The sequence below is a fragment of the Pyrgilauda ruficollis genome, unplaced genomic scaffold (assembly GCF_017590135.1).
Source record: "Pyrgilauda ruficollis isolate IOZ18807 unplaced genomic scaffold, ASM1759013v1 scaffold34, whole genome shotgun sequence".
NCBI lineage: Eukaryota > Metazoa > Chordata > Aves > Passeriformes > Passeridae > Pyrgilauda > Pyrgilauda ruficollis.
The window spans coordinates 3,520,024-3,540,002 of NW_024524822.1; the positions used below are offsets into that span (position 1 = coordinate 3,520,024).

Here is a 19,979-nt window from a genome sequence, read left to right on the forward strand (position 1 = left end):
TGGGCAAGAGGCACAGTGATCGCTCAGGGGGAGGAGAACTGCGCTCCTCAGCACCAGGGGAGCCGGGGCAGATCCCCCCAGCCCGGTGTCCCCACTCACCCCTCGCTGTGTCCCCAGTCGCTGCGCACGCACAGGTGCCGATGGACGGGGTCCGGCGCGTACCCTTCGTGGCAGCTGCACTCCCCTAGGACAGAGCAGGCAAGGATGAGATGGCTCTGGCCCAGAGGCATGGCAGTGACTGCACAGTCAGGCCCTCCTCCCCTGCTGCCCATCTCTGGTCCCTCCTGTGCCTCTGGAGCACTTTGGACTCCAGAAACCCCCAGGAGGTGTGGAGAAGGAAAGCTGTAAGAAACCCCTGGTTATTCTCAGGGAGGGGATTACATGATGCAGCGCCCACAGGAGCTGGAGATGGGGTTTCATGAGGCAGTGTTCCTGTGCAGTCCTGCAGCCAGGTGTTCACTCCTCAGCAGGGATCTTGACCTTCCAGTGTCCACCCTGTGCAATGCCCAAGGTGGGCACCACAAACTCATCCCACATCCCCTTCCCAACTCTGCTCTGCCATCTGGCACCAGGACAAGAGAGCAGAGTCTCCTGCAGCCCAAACTCCCACTGAAAGATGCGCAACCCCCAAATTCCACCCTCCTCAGACAGTTCCCATGCTGTGTCCCCATCCCACAGCAAAGGGGCTCTAAACCCTGCTCCCCTCTGCTCTCTGACAGCAGGAGAAGACACTTCCCACACCAGAAACCCGACTGCACTTGGCCCAAATTGATTCAGTGTTTGGTAGAAATACATAACCTGGAGCAAGAAACAGCAAAATCAAAAGATTAATTGGATTTGCACGTGGAGTTTCTGCTACAAGCTGCTGCCAGTGTTTCCCCCCACCCTCCCCTCCTCTCCCCATCGTGCCTGACGGTGCAGCAAAGCTGAGCTGTAAACACTGCTGAGGTGGGGACCCAGGGAGGATGCTGGGGAGGTGGGGACCCCCCTCACAGTGGCAACGCAGACTGGCAGCTACCTGCATGCTCCTCCTTAAGCAAGTTCTTAAAATGCCTCACAAGGATTACAGTAAAGAGCTTTATTGTCAGGAGGGAGCGAGATGGGGATTCAACCACTGAGATTTTTGAGGAAGAGACGCCTGGGAAGGGAGAGGCAGCAAAAAAAGGAAAGAGTGGGGGGGGAAAGAGAGGGCTAATGATGTGCTAAAATGCAACAGCACCTTCATGAAATATTCACTGCCTCAAACGCGTCTAATATTAAAGATTAAATGTCCTGGGATTTGTCCTAGCGACTTCGAAGCACTGATTTATGATCTGTCAAAAGCTGCTAACCTCATGATTCATAACAGGAGCAGCAGGAACATTGCTGCTCCAAAGGGAAAGAGTTGGGAGAGAGATGGCAGCGCTTGGCCCTGCTCAGGCTCTGCTGTGCCTGGGGGCTGGGGCGGTCTCAGTGCAGGAAAACACGGGTCCTAATGGCTCCATCAGTGATTTTAAAAAAAGAAAAGTTATTTTTTCCTTGGGTGCTTAGTACGCAAGTTTCCCCAGCCGTGCTGTGGATCATTAATTCCTGGCGCTTATTACATAACAAATATGTGCTCTGCAAATGAGAGACATCTCAAAGTGCTTGCAAAGCAGAGCTGGGAGTCTTGGGGCACTGGCTCACTCTCAGCTCCTGCCACAGAAATTAGAGCAAGTAAAGAAAAAACACCGACAGAGGTCAGCATCCCATGGCCCAAACGCCTCCCCCATATCTATGGCTGGGGGTGCTGGGTGGTGAACCCCCTTGCCACGGTGCAGGAGGGTTTATTTTGTCTGCTGGCTTGTTTACTGCTCCGTCAGTTTGGCATCAGAAGGAGGAACTCTATCAACCAGGGGAAATATTGATTTTATTGACTCCAATCCTGGAGGTTCAGCAGCTACAACTGGTGCTCAAGACTTTATTGGGAGGTTTATTGGGAGGTTTATTTCAGTAAGTGAGAGGGCAAGTGGTGGCACCAGCTGGGGAGGAGATCCAGGGCAGGAGAGAGTGGGGATCAGCTTTCCACGGATTTCCCAGGGTAATCTACACCCCTTTGGCAGGGTTTTGGAAACTGGATAGGAGGGCTCCCAGCACAGGGTCAGCTGAGTGCTGCAGTGGGCTGGAATACAGAGGACTCCAACACCTTGGGTCAGATGTTTTAGAATTTATTCCTCTGTCAAGAACCATGAATTGACAATTAGTGGGGCTTCCAAAAAATTCCAGCAGAACCTGCTGTGCTCTTGCAAGTCCTCAGGAGCTTTTGTCCTCTCCCCAACAGCATCCACCTTCCTTCTTTGGCCCCCCAAACTACTCTGTTATTTCAGTCTGTCCCATTCCTTCCCAGAGACAATGCTGAGTCAGGGAGGATGCTGAGCCTGGCTAAACCCCATGGAATGAGAAACACCTGCTAAAGTGTCTGGAGTGGGGGGAACAGGGTTCCCATATCTCTAAGCCCTCTTTAGGGTGGGTTTTTCAACATACTGCTAAAATAAATCAAACCATCAAAAAGGCCAAAATAAAGAGTCTTTGTTCAAAGCAACTGCATCCGAGATGGACACAGTTATCCACTCAACCTTGCTGCAGCTGAGTTAGAATTCAAGCTGAGCTTGAAGCCAAAGTTAACCAAAGTAACCAAGTTTGACAAGTAACTGCACCTGGAGCAGGATGTAATTTCCACAGGTCCTGCACACGCCTCTGTGCAGCATTCAGCTGCTGCAGGAGCACAAATGAATCAGGATCTACCAAGCCCCAGGACAAGAATCCTGCTCCCAGTGCCTGCACCCTGCCCCTGGCATGCACAGTCCTTCCTCTGCCTTTGGATTCAGAAGCCACAAACCAGGCTGGATAATCCATGGCAATCATTCAGCTGTTACAGCCAAAGGAAGCATCACTGCTCACTCAATATAAATGAGGGCAGGTCCCAGTGCTCAGCTCTGGAGGTAATATTGTATTTCCAGTGTGTTATTAAACAGGTGGAGGGTTTAGTTCTCATTTTTAATTGAAAAGCTGGAAGTTGCTGAACTATTCCTTCATTACACTCTCCACACTGTGCTGCTGCTTCTGCTGGAATGGGGAATGGGGTCTCACACTGCACCCACACCCTCCCTGCCCATCCCCACAGGGCCTGGGAGCAGCAGAGCAGGGCTGCAGGGTGAACCATCAGCAAGCCAGGGTAAGCCTGTTAGCCTCACTATGGAGAGACTGATCCGTGGTGATAATGCTGCAAGAATCCCCCTAATCCACCCACCCAGTGCACAGCAGGAATGGAGGCTCCCAGAGCCCCTGTGCTCCCAGGGAAGCTGCTCTCTGCTGTCACTGACACTTTTATTTAAGGAGCTGGAGGAGCTCTGGCAGTGGTGGAGCAAAGCTGTTGCTTGTCAGCCTTCTCTTGGCACTGCTGGTGTCCGTGATTCCCTCCTGGCAGCACCTCCAGTGCTGGCACTCACCCTTGTCCTGGAGGAATGCCCTGCTGTGCCAGGGCTGTGCCCCAGCTGCACAGGTACGTGCTGGGGACAAGGCCAGACCCCAGCTGGGGTGGCAGCTGATCCCAAAGGCTGTGGGGCTACAAACACACACCTTCCCAGCTGTGTGAGCACTGCACAAACATGCTCACACCCGTTTCAGGGCTGCCTCTCCCACCCAAAGGGATACAGAGCTCAGCCCCAGTTTTTGTGTCCACTCTTCTCTGGACATACACACCCGCTGCAGGGAACACACCAGCCCCAGCAGAGCATCCTCAGTGCCACTGAGCCTCAGAGCTGCAGCACCACACTCCCAGTCTCCCAGTAAAACTCTCTGAAAAGCTCCTCTTCTACCCCTGACACCTGCTGTTCCTGCTCTTCAGGGATGGCACTTTCCAAACCTGAGCCTCTGCTTCATCCTGATGAGAAATGCCACTTCTCTAGAAGCAGCTTAGAACTCTAGGAACAAGACAAAGAAAGTGGCTCCTGCCCTGCTGGCCTGACACAGAGCATGGAGGGAAAACCGGGAGTGAATTTGACAGTTATCCCTCCTCTACCCCTGCTGCAAGCCACCCTCCTCACCCTCACCCATCACAGCACCTAAGCACAAGCTTAACCTCCAAGGATTGTGCCTGAGTTTAAGCTCTGCACAGATTTAATTCTCATTATCATCTGCTCAGCTCCTACACCGCACCTCCAAGGAACACATGAGCTGATGCAAGGAAGCAGAGAGGTCCCAAGGGTGGCCTGTGTGCCACAGCTGTCACCTTCTGGGCTGGGCACTGCCCCAGAGCTGGCCATGGAGGGGTGAGAAGCCCCTGCAGCACCGGTGGATGGCCTAGTCAGGGGATGGGTTCAGGAGCAGCTCCATACAGCAAAACCCATCCCTGTTCCCTCCTCCCTGTGCTCTTTAGACAAGCACAGAAAATGCCATTACAAGAACATTAGCAGCTGCAGGATTAAACACTCTAATGGCAGAAAATGAGAGTGCAAAGACAGCACAGATAACCTTAACTCGGCCCCTTGCAGGCACGAGTTTTGATTGCTGTTTATGTATAACACTTCAGCCTGGAGCTAAATTAGCTTGGGAGTTAACTGCCTCCTGCCCTGCTTGGTGCACCAGGCAAGCTGTGCCACCACAGGAAAAGGAATGGCATATTACATGGGTTTTGACCAAGTTATTAAACTCCATGCCTTAGAGAGACAGAAACTCGTCCTATAAAAGTCTAAGTCAATAAAGGCACCGGATCCTCCAACGGTGAAAATAGATGAAGAGCACAAGAACAAACAAATATTACTTGATGTGCACAGAACCTGCATGCTATTCAATTGAACTATAGGAAGGGGTGGCTGTTTCCATAAACACAAATACACCCTCAGCAAGGTTGGGCATCTCCTGATTTACATGCTCAGCTCTGCAACCTCCAAATCCCCTTAACAGGTTGCCCTTAAAAAAAATAGCTCTGTGTAAAATGACTTTCATCTGCCTCCTGCCCACAACACACCCCTGTCCTACCCAGGCAGCAGTACCATCTGTGGCTCTGGTGACAAACTGGCCTATTTGGACAATGATGGAAACCTTTTTTTTTTTTTTTTTTTGGGGGGGGGGGGGGGGGGGGGGGGGGGGGGGGGGGGGGGGGGGGGGGGGGGGGGGGGGGGGGGGGGGGGGTTCCAATTGTGGATGCAATGAGAGAATTTTGATGAAGAAAAGCCTGATTTATAGATGGGTAAAAAAAAAAAAAATCCAACACATTTGCACCTGCTAATCAAGGTAGCTATCCATCTCATTTATGCCACTGCTCCAGCAAGCCTGACAGCACAAAATCAGAGGCTGTTTCTTCCAGCATTTGGCCCTGAGGGACTGATTCTCCAGCAGGTCTCTTCAGCAATGCCCACAGAATGTGCAAGTGAATCGGTTTTGTGCATACAAAGCAGGTAATTGTGCTCACAAATCAGGATTTGCATATGCTGCTGGAAAGGGATGCTCTCATCAAGCCTGGTGAGGGAGGCCAGCGAGGCAGCAAGCACTCCTGGAATTTACCCAGGGGTATCCCAGTGTGTGGCACCGGCACTGCTCCCACATCTCTTCAAAATATGGAGAGTGAGGAGAGCTGACAACCAGTCCCACAAGAAAACAAACCTTCCCTGCTCTGGTCTCAAACAGCACAGGCAGCACCTGCCAGCAGGATGGGGGATTTTGGCTGAACATCTCCAGCCAAGGAGCACATCCTGCCCCAGAGAGGTGCCTGTCCCATCTGACGGGGCAGCTGGACACGGTCACCGTGTCACATCTCAGCAGCGTCCATTTGTCTCTGGATCTGCAGTCAGACCAACCAGCCTGGCTGTTTCCAAGGCAGGAGGGATGAGGGAGATGACATTTTGCTCATGTGCAGATGTCAGTGCTCCCTCTGAAACGCTCTGATGAGCTGGGGCTTCACAACACAGGTTTCAGATTTGTCAGGGGGGCAGCAATCATTTAATTACAGAGTGAGTCACACGACAGAGACGCAAGGGAAGGCAAATTAAGGTCAGGCAACAAAGTGGATTTTGGCATTTCCTAGTGTTTCATAGTTTTCACGGGGAATTATTCTCCACACTGAAGGAGTACTGGGTGTCCAGAGTCACAAGTCAATACATTGTGCAGACAAATGCCATCCCAAACTCCAACCCAAAGAATGTGCTGGGATAGGTGAGAGCTTGAGTGTCACCAGAGAGAGCATGAGTGACCTGGGGCTCTCTGTCCAAAGGTGTGCCAGGAGCCCATGGCACTGCCCGCAAGGATAGGGGTCCTGCCCACAGAGGTCTGTCTACACCCAAGGGAGATTGGGACAAGGCTGCATCCACAGTGCTCTGGATGGCTCCAAGGGGAAGGCTGAAGGCAGATTAGCCATAAATGTGCTGGAGGACTTCAATGCTGGCTCTGCTGCTCTTCACAGGGGACACTTTGAAGGCTTTCAGCCTCCAGAGAGGACAAACTTCAGTCCATCATTCTCACGGATGCTCTGTCCAGTCTGAGAAGGCAGAGGACAGGGGAATCCCTGGCACCCATAGCTTGGGATGCTCACAGAGAGGATAAAATCCCTGACCCAAAAAGGTTGAAATCCAGACAGGATTTATGTGCTGCCATAAAACCACAGGCCTTCCTCTCTCATGGTGATAAAAATAAATCACCCTTAAAAATAGAACGACATTAATAAAAATAAATCTGAAAGTACATGCAGTGTATCCTGGGGTTACAGTCTGCCTCAGCCTGGTGGAGACACTTCTCACCAGTTAAAGGCTGGTCAATGGTGATGGACAGACATGGTGCACTGGGGTACAGGGTCAAGGAGGTACTTCCAAAGGCCTAATTTCAGTTTTTGTGAAGTCTGGACCTCTTAAGGGAGTCTTAGATTTAGGCTATGAAGGTCGGCAGCCCCATCAGCCAGTCCTGCTCGATCCATGCGGATCCAACTGGCAGAAAAAGGAGAAAAATTCTGGTTTATTCATGTGCACACTGTCAGGCTGGAAAGAGGGGGAAGAAGCCCATGGACAGATTCCCAGAGAGGGACCTGAAGGCTGAGATGCAGGCTGCTCTGCCCTCACCATGAGCAGGCAGGGACCATGGGCACCAGGGCTGGGAACGCAGAGCAGCTGCCGAGGTTCAGCTCCAGCACAATCCCGGGATAACGAGCATCTCTCCCTTCCCTGCAAACAAGCTCTGACACATCCTGCTCAACTGTGGGGCATCCAGCAAAAGCGACAAGCTGCTCTGGGAGCCGGGGTCACAGCAGGAGCAGCAGCTGGGCCAGCACGGGAGAGCAGCCGCTCCTCACAACCGAGACCACAGCAGGATCAGCCAGCCCTGCTCACTGCCAAGGACAGGGTGGTGAGGGGAGCCACGGGGCTCTTCCAACAGGGGAGTCATGGTCTGCCTCCATACGGTCTCCCCGTGGTTTCTGCTGGAGGCAGAGCTGTTTCTCTCCTCCTCTGAACCAGGGGACAGCTGAATGCATCTCCCCTCTCCCACTGAGGTGGCTGTGTTTGCCAATGCCTGAAACAAAAATCCTTTTGCTCTGCGACATCTGGATGAAAAGAGCCTCCTCCTGCACCACCTCCATCTGTCAGCGTGGCTGTTGGCACCTCCCAGCCCTCCTTGGGGCTTTAGGTGATGCCCAGGGCTGTCTTCACAGGGAATTCATTCAGCATCACCCTTCTGCTGCAGCCATGCCTGCCAGTGCCTCTGTGCAGACAAGCCTTGAGGAACAGGAATGCTAAGAAGAGAAGATTGTGTTGACTAGGAAAATTAGTTTGTAAGACCAAGTTCAGTATTTGCATCTCAACTGAGCAGGGAGGGATGAGAACAGGGTCACCCCCACCACCCCATGAGGTGTTCATGACTCTGAAGGATTTCTTGTTTTAATCCACCTATTAACGACAGTCAGGGGCTTTGGGAGGCTTAGGAAAAGCCTTCTCCACAGTGAGCCATCCTTTAAACCCTGTGGCAGAACCAGACACCAACATCCTTACCTGCAGCCATGAATCATACACACATGAGGTGAAGAAGCTCACGGCTGAGGGGGAAGCAGCTCACATGGAGAGCTGGGACTAAGGTGGGATGGCACCCCTCTGCAAGGAGATGGGGTTTGGGTGCTCTTCAGACACTCAGCAAGGCAGGACCACCAGGGACACTTGTCTCCACACCACCAAGAAGGCATCCAGTGCAAGGCTGATGAGCCACTGGTGAGTCACAGCACAAAAACCCAGCACAGTCCCTGAGCCACCTTCCCATGCAAGGTCCTGTCATCCTGCGTTGTTTGCTGTGCTCTGTGTTCTTGGCTCACTGCACATTCCAGGACACCCATGTGTCATCCAATAAAGACAGAAGGGAAGGTGAAATTTGTCCTTTGCCCAGCCCCACAGCTGGGTTCCAGCAGGGCTGGCTGCTGCTCCACAGGCAGGTGCTGCACACCAGCAGAACACACTCAGCACAATTCTCATCTAGAGATGAGGAAGGATGGCAGAGTTCACAACTCCACCAGGAAGGGCTGGAGGACAGATCCAACCTGGGTAACCACCAGGCAGGAGTAGGCACTAATGGGAATTGTGGTGCTCTGCAGTGAAAAAGGCCAGAGAAGAAAAGGGATGGAGATGGGATAAATTCACAAGTAGGTTTGCCAGACTGGACAGCAGAACAACCCAACTCAGAAGCAGATAAACTCCACGTGCCTGCAGCTGTCACACCAAAGAACTGGTAAATCCACCATTTCAGATCCCCATCTTGTGCCCATCTTCACATTTTGCTGATAGTGGTCACCACTTTGTGACCCTGCTAGCACCTCTCAGTCCCCACGCCTACCACCAGGCTAGAGCAGAGGTGAGCCATCAAAATACCCAGTGACAGACCTTCTCCTTCACATCTCCGAGCTTTCCAAGGTTTTCACTCTTGCCCAGCTTCCCTTACCTGTGTCTTGGTCACAGAGCTGCTCACAGGCGTCAGTGGTCCTCTGCCCACACAGGTCTCTCACCCAGGGGGACGTGGCATTGATCTGATAGTACAGGGACAGCTTGGCTGGGTTAAGCCAGTCAGAGATGTCCAAGTAGCTCCCCTCACTCACAACGAAGCTGCTGCCTGGGGGGAATGGGGGAAAAGTGTGTTAGGTGAGTGTGGAAATCTGAAATAAAAGCCCCAAGTATGCATTTTGGCCCAACATCAGAGCACTGCATTCTTCAGGAGCTGCTGTGATGACAATATCTGTAAAATAATAATGAGTTCAATGACAGCTGGTCTCAAAGAACTTCATTTGACCATTCCTCTCCAGAGGAATGTGCTCCAGCAAATGGTCCACCAGCTCCTCTGCCCAGACACTTCCCTACCCTTGCACTACTGGGATTTGATTCCCAGGTCTCTGCAGAAATGAGGATCAGTGTAATTATCCTGATGTGTAATCAGAGCATCAGTGCCCCAGCTCAGGGAGGAGTTGTCCTGGAGGCACTGGAGCTCAGGGCACAGATGGGCAGCAGCAGCAGGGCCTGTTCACCTTTTGTAGAAGGTGAGTGGACTGGCCCAACACACAACTTCTCGTGTGAGTTATCTCATACCAGACACTCCCCCACCCTCTCCCTCATGTGAGTTAGAAGTTAATTCCTGCCAAAAATATTTTCTTACAAAATCTTATGCTTCTTTATTTTGCGAAATGTATTTTTCCCCACTGGCGTCTGGGAATATGCATCATCTAATTAGCCAAATAGATTTTCAGTTCAGCCCAATCATTTCCTTATCTAACATCTGAGGCCCAGCATCGCTTGGGGGATTTTGCAGGCACAGAGGTCCTCATTAACTCTGATCTTCAATTACATTGATTATAAGACTGCCTCCATAACAGTGCTGCACAGATCAGAGAGGAGCCAAAAAACCTCTGCCATTAAGTGGTGTTTTGCAAAACTTACCATGGTAAAAGCTTCTAAAAAGAGGGGAGAAGAAACCTGCAAGGAGGAGAGGGCAAGGGGAACTGCCAGGTAGCACAGGAGCCCACAGCCACCTTTCCACTAAGTCTGAGGACATGCAACATGGGCAAAATTTGCAACTGCTGTCTGAAGATTGAAATCCTTCTCAGAGATTACCCAGAATAGCAAGTTTACAGATCCAGAGCCTATTGTCATGAAACTGCAAGGCTTATGGCCCTTAGTAAAGGACTAGGACACCATTCTTTGAAGCACCAACTTACTTTGATGAAAGCCAAAAGATTAAAAAAGCAGGATGATCAACCTGCAGCAGCAGCCACCCCACATGAACCTGCTTGAATAAAAACTCTGGATCTCCTTTTGAAGAGGATCCCTGATGCTTAGCAAGAGGGAGCCCTTCTCACCCTCATCCTGCACCACATTATCCATGCAAAGGATAAAACAAGCAGAGCCTCGAGTCAAGCATCCCAGCGAGTGACCTCATTTTCAGGCATCCCAAGATCTCAGCACCATCCAAATCCAAGCCCTAATTTCCCATAAACTTAGGTCTTTGACACTCAGATGTTTATATACCACAAACATATTCACAGGCGCATCTCTACACTCAAAGCCAGTGGAGGCTGCCAAGCTTCTGACTGCTCAAGTAAATGAGAATTAGACATCAGAATCCAGCAGCTCTGGAGACACAGCAAGGCAGGAGCTGCCCCACCAAGGCTGCAGGATACATCTCAATCAGACACAAGGCAGCAGTAAATCACTGGGTAAACCCCCCAGTGCCACTGCAAAGTAGAGAAACACTGAGCACAAAGAAGTTTCTTAGAGCCACGTAGTTTTATCTCTAATTATTCTTTTCAATTAATTTTTAAAGATAGCCTTACATACCAATAACAACAGTTGCTGGTTTCTTTTCCCAAACAGAAATGCATCGTGCACCCTTTGGGAGTGTTTACTGTTTACATGTAGGTGTCTAACTAGTAACCTGTCAATTTTGTTTTCCTCCTGATTTCCGCAGCTCCCTAATAAAGAGCAAGGCTTGGGAAGCACGTACAGTTGTTTTGAGACTCAGCTACAGACAACTCCCTCTGCACCCAAGGACTGAAGAGCAAAACCAGTAGCTCTTGATTAAATCCCTACTTAATGAACCCCACTTCTGGTTAAAATACAGCTTGGAAGTAACAGAAGCAAACCCAGCACAAACCAGACACATCATTTGTACTGAGGGATGAAGGTGGCTGGAGCTGGCAGAGGATCTTGGCCCAGGACCTGCTGCACCTGCTCCATGGGCAGGTGGGTGATGGAGGGGTGACCTCTGGAGCTCCCCAACATGCAATCATTCAGGTGGAAAAGATCTCTCAGATCATCAAACCCCACTCTTCCCCCAGCACTGCCAGGGCAACCAAATCATGTCCCTAAGTGCCACATCCACAAACCTTTTAAATCCCTCCAGGAACGGGGACTCCATCACTGCCCTGGGCAGCTGTGCCAGGGCTGGACAACCCATTCTCTGAAGAAATTTTTCTTTATATCCAACCTAAACATCCCCTGGGAGAAGAGGCCAGACCCCACCTGGTTGCACCCTCCTGTCAGGGAGCTGTAGAGAGTGAGAAGATTTCCCCCAAGCCCCCTTTTCTCCACCTCCCTCAGCTGCTCCTCCTCAGACTTGTGCTCCAGTCCCTTCCCCGACTCCAGTTACTTTGAAGATTAATTACTTATTTTGATTTTAGTAAGCCTGATTGAGAAATCATCATCATTATCAGGTTTTTATGGGGGTTTGTTTGTTTGTTTCTTTGAAAAGCAACAGTGAAAATATTTCAATCCAAAATTCCTGAATTCACGCTCAGTGTAAAATGGAGATTTTTCTACCTCAGCCTGAAAAAAAGTCAAACCCAGGGAAATTAAAGGTTATAGTTTCCTTCCTCTTCTTTCCCTCCTTTCTTCCTTCCTTTTCTTTTCCTCCCTTTCCTTCCTTAGAGGAGGGAAGGGACAACTTCCAGCAAGGAAACTTCTCACATCTCTGAAGCTGAGTGTGTGGCAAGATTTTGAGAGACATTCACAGACACCCTCATCACCTTCGCTCCCACTGAAAACACAAACAAACAAACACCCCAACCTCGATCCCTTTATAGCTTGCCTGTGAAATAAATAACAGGAAAACACATTCTACAAATATTTTGAAAGCTAAAATTCTGATGATTTCAAAGCCTTTTCACAAATTTTTTCTCTTCACTTTCAAAGAATCCACACACAGAAAAGAGTTTTTCAAAAGTCACCATCGTGTACATATCAAAACCACCTTGAAAAGCTCAGAAAGGGTAGGTTGAGGAACAAATCCTTTTAGAAACTACCAAGAACAAACATTTTCCAAGCAAGAGCTGTTTCAAACACCGTCAGCTTGCTGGGAACATCAGCTGGATTTGTTTTCCACAACTGCTGTCTCTGGATGGAGGGAAGGGGAGTGATGGGGAACTTGAGGGGGGTAGAACCCACTACAAACCAGCCTCCTAAAACCTTCCTTGAGGACCTCAGACCCTGCTAAATCACCCCCAGACCCGGTCTGAAGCACCCCTTCAGCTGCAAATCCCCAGAGCAGGTCCCAGCACAGACACTCTGAAGACGCCTGGAGGGACTGTCCACCCTGCTGTCCCCACTGCCAACCTCCCAGGTGTCCTCCTAGACACAAATTTCAAGCTTCCCACTCAAAGGCTTGCTGAAATCTCCCTTGAATGGATATGTTCAGGTCTCAGGGTAAAGCAACCATCAACCAACCAAGTGAATACAGAAACAAAACGACAACTCAGCACGCAGCACCACCTCCCAGGAACCCTTTACCAGGACACGTCCCTCAAATGCTGTTGGAATTACGAGCCAGCCAATGCCATGGAGCAGCGTGGAGAACACCAGGACACAGCTACAACCCCCTCCTAGCTCCACAAGGTCCAGCAGCCCCTCAGGGGATTGATTTGTTTGGGTTTCTCTGTGTGTGTTTTCCACTCCCCCGTTCCTTTCCAAACACTGATCAAAGCTGGATGAGTTAAGGCAGCATCAGAAGTTCATGTCTCTCATGCTGGGGTCTCCTTCAAAGTTCAGTGGAATTGCTTAAGCCCTGACAAAAGAGGCTTGAAGTTTTGACATTTCAAAAATCATTTTCAAGAACACAACAGGATAAAACAGCTCAGAAGAGATATCTAACAAGGGAAAAGAACAAAGCACCCAAAAGGCAGCCAAAAGGGTTTGGCTTTTCCTTTCTCTTTCTTTTCAAGGCAAAAGATCAAAATGTAATTTTTATTTTTTTTTTTTGAAGAACATCTATTTATTCCTCTCTCTGCTCTTTTTTGTCATCTTTGGTCCATTCACTGTTTTTTGGCCAACAAAACTCCTTTTCATCTAAAATTAATATTTTGTGTTGGGAAGCTGTGGGAGGTCATACTATAGGGTTGCTATTAATGTATCCAGCCCAATGCTACCATACAGTTCTAATTCTGTTACAGATAGTTTTTATAAACACTAGAGGAAAGATGATCCCTCTGGCTTCATTCTATAGGTACAAAGAATAACCCTATTTGATTTCTTTAGAGACCTTTTTCTTTCCCTTGTTAAACTTGAAAGAACATTGCCCAAAGAGACAACTCCTCCCCTATCAGCTCTCCCTTGATCAGCTCTCCCTCTCCTGTCCTGGGCCCAGGGCATGAAAACTTCTGCTTCTAAAATTTCTCCCAGAAAATACCAAAGAGCTGGACAGACTGGGTGCCCAGGACACACATGTGCTGACTTAAGCAAGGAAATGTGTCTTGGGGCAGGACTGCACCCACAGACTAATACAGTGCTCAGTTTCACCATCCCTCTCCTACCCAGTGCAAAACCAGGCGATTTGGGGATAATTTAAATAGTTTTAAGTCAAACTCTAAGTTCTATAGTCTATTTTGAATCCAGGGACAGCATCACACCAGGTTAAAATCCAAGACAACCCACTTTACTATTTTTTTTTATTATTTTTCTCTTCGAAAAAGATGAAATTCTTAAACAGAAAGTTATGATACAAAGATTAGAAAACAGCACAAGCCTATAGACACATCTTTCATTCAGTCCTCCCTCAGCTGAATCACTCAGAGTTTATCTCTCACGGTGCTTGACTCCAGGGTGTATTTTCAGCACATGAACTGCACCCAAGGGCTCTCACCTGCCCAACCCAATGTTGATCAAACCTGGAGACCCCCATCCCCTTGAAACACCATTAATCCTGCCAGAGCTTTCCACCCTGGCAAAGCTGAAGCCAATTAGCAGTACATGTCTGTGTGCAATTACAGCTCAAAGTGGCACCACCTTTCCTGTGGGAGGAGCAGGGTTACAATTTAAGTGTTAAATTGCACTTCCTTGATCATTCTGACAGACTCTTTCTTTGGGTTTTCTTGTCAGTCAGTCTTGATTTCTCCACGGCTGAGCTCCTGACAAACAACAAATGTATTAACAAGGCAGGTGATGGCTCAGCCAACTTCTCCTAAACTTAAGCAAGAAGGAATCTGCCCACCCTGCCTTGTGGTCAAGCTCAGGCTGCCAAGAGATCTCCCATGGCAGCTTTAGACAAAGCAATTGTGGAGGTGTTGGTAAGAGCACATCTCTGTCCTCAGAAGTCATCTGGGCCAGCAGTGGCTGAGACAGAAATGAGACTTCTGAGAAAATACAAAAAAAAAACCCTTCTCCTTTATGCTCTGCATCTCCCAACTCCCACGCTGCAGCCCAGGGCTCTCTAACAGTGACGCTCTCCAGATATCAGAAAAGGGTTCAGGGAAATCCAGCCTAAATCTAATCACATCACAAAGCAAGAGGAGCTGTGATAAGCTTGTTGTATGAATGGAGAAGTCAATGTTTGCATCTCTCCATCCACGGGAGGGAGAGCAGGTTAGCTGGTCAAAGACGTGCCGTCCCTCCCAAATCAGAGGGTAAATGGTGTTGGTAAAGCTCAGCAGGTGCCAGGAGATGCCCCCTCCCCACAGGGGTGGGCACCCGCTGCCTCTCTCAGGATGCAACACATCCCAGCTCTGGAGCAGCTCCTGCTGACACCAGCTAAATGCCAAAGCCAATCCAATGCCAATCCAATGCCAATCCAAAGCCAATCCAATGCCAATCTCATGCCAATCCAATGCCAATCCCGCTGGCTTTGCTCCAATGAATCCTGCAGAGGAGAAGGAAGAAGCATTTGGCTTCCCTTGCAAATGGAGCTGCCCCAGGAGCTGGGAATGCCTCTGGCAGGCACAGGGCTGGGGAGCTGGGCAGCAGCCGAGCAGGTTCACAAGCCTGTCAAAGCCACGATAAAAACATGATGTACTTCAGCCTCCAGAACCTTATTAGTTCTTCATGCAAAGAGCGTTCGTGCTGTAAAACCGTCTTGGAATCCCTTTGATCCACGCTGATACAGTTCATAAATTGATGTTAATATTTAGAGTTCATGTCTGGTAACACTGCAGCCATTTGCTCACATTTTCTTGCCAGGCAAGCAGACACGGGAGCGGGAGTGAGCTGTAACACAGGCACGGAGGTGACCCTGCTGATTACGAGCTCCTGAAATAAAATGCAATTTGTAAAGCTGCCCCCAACCACGGCCACCTTACAGGAAACACACAGGGCCTGGAGCAGCCAGATGTGACACTGAGTCTGCAAGAAAGTGTTGCTTCTGTCAGAGCCCTGACCCAGGTCTCCACAGAGCAAAAACCCTGGGAGGAGAAAACAGCAAAAGAAAAAAAGTATTTCAAACCAATTCCTTCTGCTGGTTTCAGAGGGGACTTATGGATCTGGGAACAGCTGGTGAACATGGGAGACCCCAATTTCAGAATCTTTCTGAAAGCCTGAAAAGATCACAGCATCACAAAATGCTTTGGGTTGGAAGGGACCTTAAAGATCATCGTGTTCCACCCCTCTCCCACTGGCAGGAACACCCTCCACTGGACCAGATTGCTCAGAGCTCCACCCAGTCTGACCTGAGATAGCTTTGAGACCAGATCTCTTTCTCCATCCTGGTACAAACCTGGGGAGCTTCACCTGTAAATCAGAGAGTGTGTCCAGCTTCTCCTTGCTGCCAAAGGGGATGGGGACACAGCCAGTTCCCCACCTCCCGTGGCTCATCTCTGTATGGCCTCATGTGCAGCACACCCTGAGTGCCCTGAGGGCACGAGGTAATCCTTGGTCACCTCCAAGAGCTGCAGAAGACTGAGCAGGAAATGTCAAAAACAAACAGTTTAAACCAACACATTTAATTAACACCAAAATGAGAAGTTGTTGTGAGTCCCAACAATTGCAGTCTGCAGAGCAGTCTTCAGGGAAAATTAACACAGGCTGCTAATAGCAGCATCCAATTCACCAGCATCTTGGAGGAGACAGTGGTGGGGGAAGGTAGAAAATAATCTGCAGAAGAAACAATTACTGATCAGCTGCGTGGCAAGGACAGCACGGCATCGTTCAGGCAGGCAGACGCGGATGCACAGAGATTTAAACAATAAACAAAAAGAAGCTCCCTCCACCTCTGCCATCTTGTCAGATGCTCCAACCCAAAACATGGTCTCAACTAGAAATTCCACTTCAGCCGGGCTCTTGGCTTTGCAAGGGGAGACCTGGGTTTGCTCTCAGGGCAGCATTCATCCTGGGAAATCCACACTTGCAGGAGGGACAGAGCCAACACACAGGCAGCTCATCAGGGTGGGGACACTGCCCCCACCGAGCTCTGATCCCACAGCAGGATCCCTGCCTGCCCACACTGAGCTCTGATCCCACAGCAGGATCCCTGCCTGCCCACACTGAGCTCTGATCCCACAGCAGGATCCCTGCCTGCCCACAATGAGCTCTGATCCCACAGCAGGATCCATCCCACAGCCCAGCGAGGTGCAGTGGGATCACCACAACTTCCCTGGCACACATCTCAGAAGAGGAGGGAAGAAGGCTGTAAATGCCCAAGATGTCTTTGACAAAAACCTGCTTTGTGCCCTTTGCTTTATTTCCACTTATAAAAGAAAGGTCTAGAAGCCCCTTGCTAAACGCAGCCCTTGGTTCCCTCTGCACCACTGGAGGATCTCACCCACCTCTCCCACTAAAGTACAAACATCCACCCACACCATATATAACCTCTCACAGGCTGTAAAAATGGGAAGCTTTAATTGATACTATATTTCATACTGTTGTGCAGCAAGGACATACTCCAGGCTGAGTCCTCCAGAGTATCTTTCTCCACCCTGCCTTCCCTGCAAGCCATTCCCATTGCTCCAGCTCTACTTTTTTGAATTACTGCTTACAAGTAAAAAACAAAACGAAAAAAACAACTATTGAATGTAGAGCTGAGTGGCCCCCATATTCATAAGAGGTTTTATTACTCAGATGGAAGGACTCTCTTTCCTTTCTTCCCCCCTTTGACACAGCTAAAGGGTCCTCTAAATAATGCCTTGCATTTCCATATCCTCATAAAAGCCACTACGGTTCTTTCCATAAATCTGAGCCACCTCTGAAATCAGAACAATTCCTCCTGCAAGGACTGTCTCAAAACACAAACCCTGGAGCAGCAGAAGGAAGGAGAGGATACTCCAAGCACTGTGTTCGAATAGAGAGGATTTAGAGGCACCAACTCGTTTCTGGGAAGCAGGAGGTGCCAGCCCTCCCTACCAACCACGCCAGCTCCTGCCAGGCTCTCCTTGATCCAGCTGCTCCATGAAGTGAAGGCACAGCAGCTGTGCAAAGCAGGCAATAACTGCTCAGCGGGGAGCGAGGCAGGGGCGCCCCATCAAATGAACAAAAGGAAGAAAACAAACCGAGGGAGAAATAAGGGCAATAGAGACAGGCTGGTTATTATAGAACTGCTGCTTGGAATATATCCTCCCAGCTTGGCTGCCAGTTGGCTTCTGGTCCCAGTCCTTCCCCTCCCCTTTCCCACCCTGCCACTCCAGCAGGCTCTGGAGCTGCTTTTTCTAACGCCATTCTTGCTGCAGCAGGAAAAGCTGCTCTTCTCCAAAGCTGGAGACATTTGGGGAGGCTTCCCCCCTCTTTCTTTTCTTGGCTCTGGCTGCTGGCACGCCAGAACTGGCTGGCATCTATTTAAAGTTTCCTTCAAAGCCGAGTTCTCATCGTCTAGGAGAGCGATTTCTTTCAGCCTCTGCCTTTGTTTGGCTTCTCCTGCAGAGGTGCCGGTAGCAGCTCCGCTTTCAGATTTTCCTTGGCTCCTGGTCCCTACTGAAATTCCACATTTCAAAAGGGAATGAGAGGGCACCACTCCCTCAAATGGGAACATCTCCTGTGAATGCACCATGGCTGCCTTCTCACAGAGAGTGCCTTGTCATCCTGTGCAGCACCAAAGGGAGCAGCTTCGGGACCCAGACGATTTCAGCGCACGGCGACACCCGCGAGACACGGTGCCACTGTCGGGTGCCGCACCAGAAGCTGCTTCAAGATTGATCAAAGCTCCCAGACTCTGCCAGGCCAAACACTTCAGCTCTGTTGTCACCTCGATGCCACAGGGATGCTGATGCCAACCCCCTTTAGCACTCTGTAAAAATCAGATTTAATCCCCCACGGGAGATCTCCAGGGAGGAGCAGGTCCCCTCTTCTCCGTCAGCATCAAACTGCAGGTGCTGAGCCTTGGCAAACAAATCCAGCCACATTTTCCTGGGTATCATTGAAATTTCCCAACCCAGCTCAGTTCTGTGATGTCTTTAAATGCTTTGTAATATTTTGCTGCCAGTTGGGTGGTGCCTTGGGATTTGTTGTTATTCAAAAAGAAGGGACAACTTTAAGAGCTTTTTCTCTTCCCAAGCAAGAGACTGTCATCACATAAAATGCTGAGATTTCAGGGAAAGTGATAGCCACTGCAAAATGTCTTGGCTGCTTCTATGTGAAGAATTTGACTGTTTCTCATAAAAAATATTTTAAAAGTTTTCACAGTTTGTAATTATATTTTACAGTTTCATTACAAAGCTCATTTTAATTCTTCTCCAAACCGTTGTTACCAGTCCTCTTGCCACTTTCTCTTCAGAAAAGTCATTAAGTCGGGACTGGAGATCATCCCATTTCCCCCAGTTTCAAGGATATTAATCTGCTTTATTGGTATTTCATTGTCATTTTCATTCGAGTGTTCCCTGCATTTGCATAATTTGCATTGCCACCCCTTTCCTGGTGACAAGTACAGGTTCGGCTTTCCACTTTCATTCTGTGGAGTCTCACTGCATTTTGTTTATTTTCTTTTTCAGGACACACTGTCTTTCCTGGGCCAGAACCATGAGCTGGGAGCAGGATGCTGAGGTCCTGTCTCCATCCCTGCCTTCCTGGCTGACCTTCAGCAAGTACCAGAACCAGTGTGAGCTCCCAGTCCCAGTGCTGAACTGGCCAGTACCCATCCCAAGGGGACACAAATTAGCACTGGAGCAACCTCATGCCCCAAATGCAGGAGTTTCTATTCTCCAGCTACTTGGAACCATCTGTGAAGATTTCAAACACTCATGTGTGGCTAGGACAATTATTAAAACCAAGGTGTAGACAAATCCCTTGTTTCAAATCCTTAAACCACAGAATGGTTTGGCTTGGAAGGGACCTTAAACATCCTCTTGTTCCAACCCCCTATTATGGGCAGGAACACATGCCACCAGACCAGGTTGCTCAGAGCTCCATCCAAACTAGCCTTGAACACTTCAAGGGATGTGGTGTCCGCACCTTGATGTTACCTTCAAGAACTCCACTGAACACGTGTTCAGTTCCTCCAGTGTGAGAACACAAAGTAGATGCTCTCCCCCTCTTTCCTACAAGGGCCAAGCTGTGACCACTGGGTGATCCCAGCTACCCAGAGACCACTCTTATCAGGGCTAACCCCACTTCAAACACACTGGTGACTCCCATTCTGCCATGGGGTAATGATTTCAACCCCTCTTCACTGGCCCCTGCAGCTCTCATGCCATTGTGTCTCTTTAACCATCCCCCCCCTCCTTCAAAATAATAATCCCTCAAGAGCTGCCCTCCACTCCAAAGCACCCAAAGCAGGGGCCTGTCCCAGAGCTGGCTGCACCAGGACACCCCAGCAGCTGGTGATGC

At 49.6% G+C, this 19,979-nt stretch overlaps 1 protein-coding gene across 1 annotated transcript in view; it reads right to left on the minus strand.

Moving 5' to 3' along the window:
• ASTN2 (astrotactin 2) overlaps positions 1 to 19,979 on the minus strand; it is a 264,180-nt gene that overhangs the window by 179,086 nt on the left and 65,115 nt on the right. Inside the window, exons 6-7 of the mRNA XM_041475041.1 lie at positions 8,926 to 9,093; positions 100 to 184 (exon numbers count right to left, since the gene is read on the minus strand). Coding sequence (XP_041330975.1) covers positions 100 to 184; positions 8,926 to 9,093 — 253 coding nt within the window. The remainder of the gene's footprint in view (positions 1 to 99; positions 185 to 8,925; positions 9,094 to 19,979) is intronic.